General features: G+C 46.9%; 1 protein-coding gene across 2 annotated transcripts in view; it reads right to left on the reverse strand.

Moving 5' to 3' along the window:
* LOC110330079 (group 10 secretory phospholipase A2) overlaps window positions 1-9,919 on the reverse strand; it is a 13,596-nt gene extending 3,677 nt beyond the window's left edge. The window contains exons 1-3 of one of the 2 annotated variants that reach the window (XM_021210025.1): window positions 9,689-9,919; window positions 7,174-7,324; window positions 4,109-4,215 (exon numbers count right to left, since the gene is read on the reverse strand). In XM_021210025.1, coding sequence (XP_021065684.1) covers window positions 4,109-4,215; window positions 7,174-7,324; window positions 9,689-9,743 — 313 coding nt within the window. In that variant the 5' untranslated portion in view covers window positions 9,744-9,919. Of the gene's footprint in view, window positions 1-4,032; window positions 4,216-7,173; window positions 7,325-9,688 lie in introns of both variants that reach the window. The other variant, XM_021210026.1, reaches the window with a different exon arrangement.
* Between the last annotated feature and the right edge of the window lie 359 nt (window positions 9,920-10,278).

The following is a 10,278-nucleotide window of genomic DNA, read 5'->3' on the forward strand; positions in this document are numbered from 1 at the left end:
TGTAGCCCTGGCTGTCCTGGAACTCACTCTGTAGACCAGGCTGGCCTCGAACTCAGAAATCCGCCTGCCTCTGCCTCCTGAGTGCTGGGGTTAAAGGCGTGCACCACCACGCCCGGCTTTTTATCTTTTTTTTTGGGGGGGGGGACTCTTTTTTTTTTTTTTTCACCCTACCATACCAACTTCTAGGTGAGGAAACTGAAGCCCAAATGGATTGTTGTCACTTAGGTGTAATACAACCATCACGCATCTACGGTCAAGTGATTTTCAACAAAGGTGCTGATGCTATTCAAGAGAGAACGTTCTTTTTAACAGTTTTGAGACAGCTGTATAACAATATGCCAAAAAATGAAGTCAGACCTACCCCACTGTTTATATGAAAAGTTAACTCAAAGTGGGCCACTGCCATAAATCTCAAACTATTAGAAGAAAACAGACAGGTAAACCTCTGCAGTGCTCTTTTCTCAGTGGGTTCTCTGCTTGTTGTCTGTTTTTTGTTCTTGTGAGGCAGGGTTTCTCCTTGTAGCCCTGGCTGTCTTGGAACTCACTCTGTAGACCAGGCTGGCCTTGGACTTAGGGCCTGCCTCTGCCTCTCAAGTGCTGGGATTAAAAGTTTGTAGTCAGCATCATCTGGCTCTCAATGGATGCTTAATGTATCAAAATAACTGACTGGGATGTCGGTAAAATGAAAAACGTCTGTGTTTCAAGGACGTTATTCTGAAGGGAGGACAGAAGGGAGGACAACCCACAGGAAGGAGAGCAGCCACAAGAAGGGCTGAAAATTCAAAACATAAACAATTCTCACTACCGCAGAAAGACTGAACGTTGTATGTGACAGGGCTCAGTACAGAGCCTATCACAGTGGCCAGTCAGTTGGGGAAAGGGTTTTGTTGTGGATGAGAAAGAAAATAACCAGAGGCATGTGTAAGAGTCCAGAACAGAAAATTAAAAAAAAAAAAAAAAAACCCTCTAAACTGGATGTCACCAGGGCTATCTGCAAGGCAGATAGAATGGAGACAGCAAACCAGAGAATGGAGAGACGGAGAGAGAAGAGCATGGAAATAAGGCTGAGTAGATGCTGAAGACAAGCGGAGCAGGCCTGGGAGTTCTAGGTAGAAGAGGAGGTGAGAGGGCCAGGATGCTAGGTGAGGGCTTTGAAATATATCATAGGTACTTGTGAATAGGGCCTGCAGGAGCCTGGAAGCTAGCATGGACTTGGATATACACCTTTGAGATATACAGCTTATAATATCTGCCACAGGAATATGCCAATGGAGAGCCATATATCCCTTCTGCCACAGATAAGGGAAGTGACTCCTTTTTGTAGATAGAAAACATCTTTCATAAGTTCCTGATAAATGCTGGCTTTTATCTAAGCCCCAGAAATCCTCCTATAGTCCAAGGAGATGAACTACCTATGATCCAGAATCCTGGAAGAAAAGACAGGCAGAACAATGGTTCAAAGCAACCAAAACTCCAGGCGGTGGTGGTGCATGCCTTTCACCTCAGCAATTGGGAGGCAGAGGCAGGTGGATCTCTTTGAGTTTGAGACTAGTGTGGTCTACATAGTAAGTTCTAGGACAGATCAAGGCTTCACAATGAAACCCTGGGGGGGGGGGAGAGAAAAAGAGACAGACAGACAGACAGACAGACAGAGACAGACAGAAAGACAGAGAAGCATTAGAAGCAGTAGTGGCACTCTGTTGAGATGACCTTCCCCCACACATTGTGTCAAAAGGCTTGTAGGTGTGTCCCTGTATTTTTCATTGGTAATTGCTGTACCAGAACAGAACTAAGAGCTGGCAGACTATTTGGTATTGTCCTCTCAGTGGCCCATTCCCAGCTTTTTATATGTAAATGTTTGTCCTCCTCACCTGACCTAAAGATGATTTTCTGAGATTACTGTGTTAAAAAGCAAGCGGCTAGGAGGGCAGTCAGAGAGTCCTCACCCAGGCCAAAAAGCAACCCAGAGAACCGGGTCCACACGGTCCTGCTGCTGATTGGTTCAGACTGGAGTGTGGCTTTTTAGAAAATAAAGAGCTGGCACCGAGCTGGGGCAGACCGAGAGGCAGGAAGGAGAGGCTTGAAGGTGATAACTGACAAACCAACGTGGTGGGGATGCAATGGCAGGAAGTGGGGTTAAGGTAGATCATAGTTGAGAGTCTGCCCAGCGAAAGGCCAACAGCCTAATAACCATATAAATGTCTCCACGTTTTTATCACTATATCTCAAGTGGGCTCTGCCAAAGCCCCGAAATAGCGATCAAAAAACAAACAAACAAAAAAAATTAAAAAGAAGAAAGCGAGAGCGAGAACTAGAAATTATGAGTAATGGCAAAGCTGAACGAAAACTTGATCCACCTATATTTATTTGTGAGTGTACACAGGAGGTCAGGACAGCTCGCTAGAACCAGCTCTCTCCTTCCACCCTGTGGGTCCTGGGCGTTGGACTCAGCCCATGGGCCTGGCAGCAAATGCCTGTGCATGTTAAGCCAGCTTGCCAGCTTGCCTATACACTTTAAAAGGAAGAGAGAGACAGAGAGAGAGAAAGACAGAGAGACAGAGGGACAGAGAGACAAGAGATGCCTGGAGGGTACATGAGAGGGTTGGGCAGGAAGAAAGAAGGGAGACACGATGCAATTACAAATTCTAAAAATAAAAATAATTTAAAAATTTTTTTAAATGTTAATTTTTTTCAGTGTGGTGATGGAACCCAGGCTGTCAATATTCTCAGCAAGTGCTCTACCAATGAGCTACCTGAGTTCCCAGCCCAGCTAAAGCAAATCTGGGGCTAGGGAGGATGGCTCACTGGTTCAGGTTGCCTCCTGGTCTTCCAGAGCACCTGAGTTTAGTTCCCAGACCTACACTGGGGTGGCTCTAAGCTACAAGGGAACCCGATGCAAATACTGAAGTCAAGAGCACTGATAGCCAGGTGTGGTGGCACACGCCTTTAGTCCCAGCACTTGAGAGGCAGAGGCAGGCTGATTTCTGAGTTCGAGGCCAGCCTGGTCTACAGAGTGAGTTCCAGGACAGCCAGAGAAACCCTGTCTCGAAAAAACCAAAAAAANAAAAAAAAAAAAAAAAAAAAAAAAAAAAAAAGGCACTGATAATTGAAATAATAACAATAGTAAATATATAATTTAACATATTCATAATTATAATATTTATATAGTAATATTATAAAGCAATAAGATTTGTATTGTGTTTATTCTTATTTAAAAGAAAAAAGGAGAGAGTCAGGGCTGTGGGGCTCAGTGGAGATCACTTGCTCAGCATGTTTGAGGCCCAGGTCTAACCCCTAGTACCGTCAAAAAGAAAAAAATAGAAAAAAGGGGAGGAGCCAGTCACCCACTTTGTTTGCAGCTCCTTAGAGTACTGGGTCTCTGCCCCCACTGTATTCCTACCCACAGTTCATCGGTGTGGTCACCACCGAGTATTTAAAAAGTCAGTTCTGCATTTAAAGTTATTTGAAAGAAAACTATAAATGGAGGGGGGCACCCAGGGCTCCCACAATGGCACAAGTACTCTACCATTAGCTACATCCCTGACTGCCCAGTAGCCTTAAAGGTAAGTGTTTTACTTCCAGGCTAGTTGGAGCATACTTGTAATCCTAGCACTTGGCATACCGGATCAGTAGTGGACCTAGGGAAGAAAGAAGGCCCTGGTCTCAACCCTCAGATCCAGGGAGGTAAGGGACAAAATTACATAGTGTCACCAGCTCTACATTTAGCTTTTTTTTTTTCATTGAATTTTCTTTTTGTTTGTTTAGTTGGTTGGTTTTGTTGTTATTTCATTTGAGCCAGGCTCTCAAATGGTTCTACCTCATCCTTTGTCCAGATTAGAACATATTCTACAGTTTGGGTGCACCATGAACACATCACTCAATCCCCTCCTATGGACTTTTAGGTTGTTTACGCCTAGTATCTCTTCTCTCCTTTCGGTCCACACACTGAAGACATACATGTGTATGTGTGTTACAAGGGTTCGATGACATTATCATGTGGTCTGAGGATAGCTACAAGCAGTGGAACCTTACTACAAGGGTACAGAAGCCATTTTCGGCAGGATGTCCAGCGGGCACTTGGGGAAGTCACCTGGTGTAGGGCACTCACCACACAGGATGTGATGGTTCATGCACTTCCATGGGTAACGGTCTAACTTAGGGCTGCAGCCGGCATCCAGAGCCTGAGTGTAGCAGCAGTCATGGTGGTAGCAGCACCTAAAGGTGAGAGTGGGCAGAACATAGCTGTGTAAAAGAGGGAATTCTGCTAACCTTGCCATCTAACAAAGATTTTCAAGGAGCTAGTGTCCTCTGATGGACACGCTGTCCCTCACAGTACCAATCCTGGAGAAAAATTATAGCAGCTGAACATGACTGCCCAGACTCACTCCCTGACGTTGCCTATCTACCCCTGCCTGCCTCCTTGTCACTCTGAGCCCCAACTACCCTGGCAATCTTCCCTTCCTTCCTGGATCTGGGTTGTGCCTTCTCCCTGGACAGCCCAATGACCTTCTTGGCCATTAGGTGTCAGGAGCCATCTAGGTCATACTAAAGGCATGCAAGGGAATCCAATGCAAATACTGGTCAAGTGCGCTGATAATTGAAAGAATAACAATAGTGTGGGGCAATGGGCTATGCACAGACAATCTGGTCTCCAGTCGAGCTGAGGTGTGAAACCCCAGTACCTGGTGATATTTCATCTACATGGGACAGTAGACATTCCCTCATGTCTCCCGGAACCCTGGCTCCTGTTGAAGTTACCAGCCCCTACAGCCCCCATAGGAGAAGCGTGACTTTTAGTTAAGTAGACAATGCCCCAAGCTTCTGACCTTCAGGCTAAACTCCTCCCAGTTATCTAGCAACAACAAGATAACAACCCACCATAAGAAGGCCTGTTTGGCCCCATCTCTCTCTCTCTCTCTCTCTCTCTCTCTCTCTCTCTCTCTCTCTCTCCTTTACCCCCTTCTCTCCTCTTGGCCATGGCCGGTCTCTCTCTCTCTCTCTTTTCTACCTTCTCTAACTCTGCACCCCCCCCTCCCCACCTTTCTATAATAAAGCTCTAAAACCATAGACTGTCTCTGCTCATCAAGGCCCACGGTGCTTGGATGATGGGATAGGCTTTCCCCTAATGAGCCATTTCTAGTCTCCCAAAGGGCCTCTTGCCTTCGTGGGAACCTCTCTCCCTCTGCCCTCTCTCCCATATCCCCGGGGCCAAGGGTGTCATCCTGGGACACCCTTGATCATCCCCCATCAAGTGGAGTCAGTGGCTTAGATGCCCACCCGGGGCTGAGTGGAAAGCGTCAGGCAGTCCTCCTGCATCTGCCTGCCCAGAGCACAGGAGCTCTGGTCAGATGTGAGCTCTTTCCTTCCCCCTCCTTCCCCTACACTCCTTAGGGCCCACATAATAGTAAATATATAATTTAATATATTTATAATTATATTTATAATTATAATTTGATATATTTATATAGTAATATCATAAAGCAATGAAATTTATATTGTGTTTATTCTTATTTAAAAGAAAAAAAAAGGAGAGAGCCAGGGCTGTGGGGCTCAGTGGAGATCACTTGCTCAGCATGTTTGAGGCCCAGGTCTAACCCCTAGTACCTTCAAAAAGAAAAAAAGAAAAAGGAGGAAGAGCTCTCTGGAGATAGCCATCACCCTGCATGCTCTCTGATGGATGAGCTCTAAAAGGCAAGGCCCAGAGAGACTTCATCTCAGGACTGGTTCTTACAGCGGACATGCCTTTCCTGTCATTATTAAAATAGTATAATAATTCCTGGGCATTAGACTACCCTATTAGACAGATTTTCTGCAGATCAACAAGGATGTACTATCTTGTAGCCATACTGTGTAGACAAATTGATGATTTCATAATTCCTAATAACGAGTCTATAGAATTCCTAAATTTAAACAGGTAATTTGAGCCCTCTATAGTATGAAGGCTGCAATTGGGGCTCTGTAATTCTTCAGGTGTCACAGGCTAATTGCCCTAGGATAGAAAGCAGGCTCGGAACAGATTTGTGATCAGGGAAGGCATTCCTTCTGGGATGGCTGTGAAACCATTGGCTGATAACTGGGAGTGGACACTTTATTGTGGGTACAAGGACAGAAGATGAAATAATGACTGGATTGATCTATACAAAACTTCAATACTAGGGAGACACAAGGTAGATAACTTGCCTTTTGACAAAAACCATGCTAACTTAAGATATAAGAATTATTGTTTTAAGGCCGGGCATGCTAGTGCATACCTTTAATCCCAGCACTTGGGAGGCAGAGGCAGCTGGATTTCTGAGTTCGAGGCCAGCCTGGTCTACAAAAGTGAGTTCCAGGACAGCCAGGGCTATACAGAGAAACCCTGTCTCGAAAAACCAAAAATAAATAAATAAATAAATAAATAATTGTTGTTTTAAACTCAATGAATGTGTGGAACTAGTAGATAATAAATGTTTAGATAACTCATCGTAATAGAAACCCATGTAAAGCTTGCTGCTGAAACTTATTTGACTTATGATAGACTTCTGGAATGTAAAGATGCTTGGAAAACCATGTGATCTATTCTCTTGAGAAAGTGACAGGGCTTCTCTCATTCAGCAATGAAAAGGTAGAAGTTTTTTCTTTCTCTGAACAATAAAGGTTGGAGCTTATTTTTCATCCAGAATGAGTGAGTATTAACTATGCATGAATACTTGTGGACCTGTGGAGTGGATGAGACAGGTGGTCGGGCTTAACAAGAATGTGTGTATATGAATGTGTGTATGTGCATATTTGCAAGTGTGACTTTCTTTTCCTGGCTCTCAAAGAGTTAATAGCTCCAAGCCTCCCTCTCACCTATGCCCATACTTTGTGCTCAACTAGATAAACAACTTAATGGCTCTGAGGTAAGCTTCCCTATCTATGAAGTGTAAAGGATCCTCAGCGATCCTCAGGCTGTACAGTGGTCAGGATAACTTTATGTCATCCTCAATGAAAGTGTCAGGCCACAGCCAGGGCAAAGGTTAGCTGGCACCAAGACCTCCCCACTGACCCTGGAGCACTCTGTATTCAAGGTAATACTAGGTTCTGGGATCTTCCTGAGGTAAAGCTAGACTTCAGGTTGGTGTTTTTCTCATAGCCCTTAGCTGTCCTAGGACTTGGGAGACCTCTTCTACTCTGGGTCCAGTGTACACTCACCAGTCAATGGCGTCACGTGGCTCTCCATGGCCACCAAGGCCACAATAACAGCCATAGTTCATGTAAACCATCGGAGATCGAGGACCAACACAATCCAAGATCCCTGCCAGTTCCAGGAGTCCACGCTTGTATACATGTGACCTTCTGGTTGCTAAGGGATAAACAAAGGCCATAGGTTCAAATCAGAGCTTCCCTACCCCTAGTGAGAGGCACTGGCCCAAGGAGGACCTAGACATGGCAACTTGACTGGGTTTGATCCCACTTCTAGGTATGTGACCTTGGACAAATTACAGACCTCTCTGCACTCTGCTTTCCTCATTTGCTTAGTGCGGGACAAGGTGGCATCAAGTCACAGAATAAAGTGTCTTGTGCAATACAGATTCCTTTGAAATTCAGATCTTTTCTTTCTTTTTTTCTTCTTTCTTTCTTTCTTTCTTTCTTTCTTTCTTTCTTTCTTTCTTTCTTTCTTTCTTTCTTTGTTTTCTTTTCTTTTCTTTTTTCTTTTTTTTTACTTTTTCAAGACAGGGTTTCCCAGTAGCCCTGGCTGTCCTAGAATGTGTTCTGTAGATCAGGTGGCCTCAGACTCACAGAGATCCTCCTGCCTCAGCCTCCTGAGTGCTGGGACTAAAGGTGTGTATATTAAAGCCTGCATACAGCCCACAGCACTGGAGCTAAGGCTCCAGTCCACGCACTGGTGCTTCTCTGTCTATGTGTAAGGAAGGGGGGACTGCAGCAAGAGCAGGACAAACTCCCAAGTCTGTTTGCGGATGTATGTACTCACAATATCCTCCCCACCCCCATTCCAGGATGGAGGACATTGACAGTAAAGCCTCGCCCTGGGCTGCTGCGACTCTCATTTGTCACTTAGAGCATGTTTCCATCACAATAACTTATTTGAGGGCTCTCCACTAAACTTAAGTAGAATCATGTGTTCTCTCAATGGAAAAAAGTTCTATTCTAGAAGTTGGGAGGAGGTTCTAGAGGTGGTTCAGATCAGAAGATCAGAAGAAAAATCTGGTGCGTTTAGAGAATCCGGGGCACTCACCCAGATGGAAGCGTGCACTGGTGACATGCCCAGCATCATAAGAAGACAAGGTAGCCCACACTTGTAATCCCAGCACTTGGGAGAGTGTGGCAGGAAGATCAGAAGTGACGCTTCTCCTTGGCTTGATAGTAAGTTTGAGGCCAGCCTGGGCTACACTTCCCTTTCTGGATAAGCCTGCTCTCTTCTAATATCCCACATACTTCCCTTGAGCCTTCCTTGGTTCCCATTTGAGATACAGCCCCCAGCTTCACTGTCCCCTAAGCTCCAGTGGAGATCCCAAGCTGGATCCCCAAGCCTTCCTACCTCCCCAGAACCCAGCTTTCCCTCCAGTCAGGCCATCACACTACTGCCCCTGCCTTCTCTTCAGCCCGCTCGCTCACTCCCTGCTGCCTTATCCTGCCAGTGGCCCATGCTGCTGCCTGTTTATCGGGGGTGCCCTTCTAGCTTGCTCTTCCAGAACAGATCTCTGAGTCAAGTAGCTCTGGCACACAGAAAGGCTTCCAGGAAAGGTCTGTTGCCCTCAGGAGCCACCAAGTCCAGGTGAGACACACCTAGCCTAACGCTCCCAACACCATACCCTGAAACCATCTGTAGAGCTCCCCCTCCCCACCCCCAGCCACTCTCTGCTATTAGAGGCTAAGACTGCCCATGAAGGGCCCAGGCGAGGGACACACAGCAGCACTAAGTTTGGAACCAAAGAAAACACTCCCTTTATGCCAACATAGGTGGGGCAGGCCAGGCTGGGGTCTGTTTGCTCTGTCTACCTGTGGGCAACCTCCAATGGCAGTGCCAGGACCCACAGGGCATAGTAAAAGCTCAAGGTCTACGCCCATTGTGGGCCGTCCTAGGCATCCCTGAGCTGTACTACCCGGCCAAGTGCTGCTTGGAGCAACTGTGGCATCTGAGATGTTGATCTGGGTGAGCCCGTCCAGGAGCAGAGGTTTCACACCTGCACCTCCATACCCAGGTAAGGCCAGGGCTGGCTCTGTGCCTGTCTGTCTTACTGTACTCTAGGATTAGAGAATCACCAAGAGGGGCCTTTCTAGAGGTGGGTCTCCTCACCCACTCCTACTACTCTGGAGTTTAATTTCTGTCCCTGTTCCTCCCATCCACAGGGTCCTGCCTTACCTCAGACCCCACAAGCAAGAGAAGTGGTAGCCAGTTCACAGGACTCAGGATCAGGGGCTAGGAGCTTCAGGCTGCTGGAGAGGACTGCAGTAGCTATGGGGTTCATGAAGGGAGGACTCTGATACCAACCCTTCTCCCCCTTCCGAGTTCCTGAGTGAAATACCTGAGTGGGGGGCCCTGAAAGGAATCAAAGACATGAGTCCTGGGTGTATGGGAAGATGGGTATGTGGGCATCTGAAGAAGAGACCGGGGATTTTAAGGCTTCAGGGTGCTGGGACCAGCTGTTGAGTTGGGGCGGTGAGAAAAAAAATCCCAGGCTGGAGGAAGCCAGTCCTCACTTACCTTCGCTGAATCCGGGTCCAGGTACTAGAAGTAACAGCAGCAGTAGCAGCAGCATTATTGCCCGTCACAGAGATGGCCCACACATAGGAGAGTGACAGGTGTAGGACTGACCAGAAGGGCCAGTATACTCACCAATCCTGCCGACCCCCCTCCCACCAGCCCCGCCCCCTACCTCACCTTCTTTCCGTGGGGCGGAGTCAAGCAGGAGTGGTCACCTGGAGCCTTGGGGAGTGTCTGTGTCTGACTTCTGCATATTAGTTCCAAAAAGTAATCCAGACACCAAATGGAATGCTGAGGCCAAAAGGGGATCAGGTTCGGGATGCCTCCACAGAGTGTAAAGATGCTGCCGTCGCTGCTGTTAAGATGCGGGGTGGGGGAGGGGGAGGGAGGGGAACGGTTTGCTAGTTTACGCCGGGCTTTTCTAATTTACCGTGACATTTTACAACGTGGGTAACTGCTCCTGTGGGGCAGTCGCAATTGACACTCTACAATCTCCACCACCAAGCGAGAAACTGAGGTAGTCAAGGGTTGTCCCAAGTCAGGCAGTCATTTCTAGTAAAACAGCTGGAGCCTTGGTGGTGGAGGACTAG

Source organism: Mus pahari, chromosome 12 (genome assembly GCF_900095145.1).
Source record: "Mus pahari chromosome 12, PAHARI_EIJ_v1.1, whole genome shotgun sequence".
Lineage (NCBI taxonomy): Eukaryota > Metazoa > Chordata > Mammalia > Rodentia > Muridae > Mus > Mus pahari.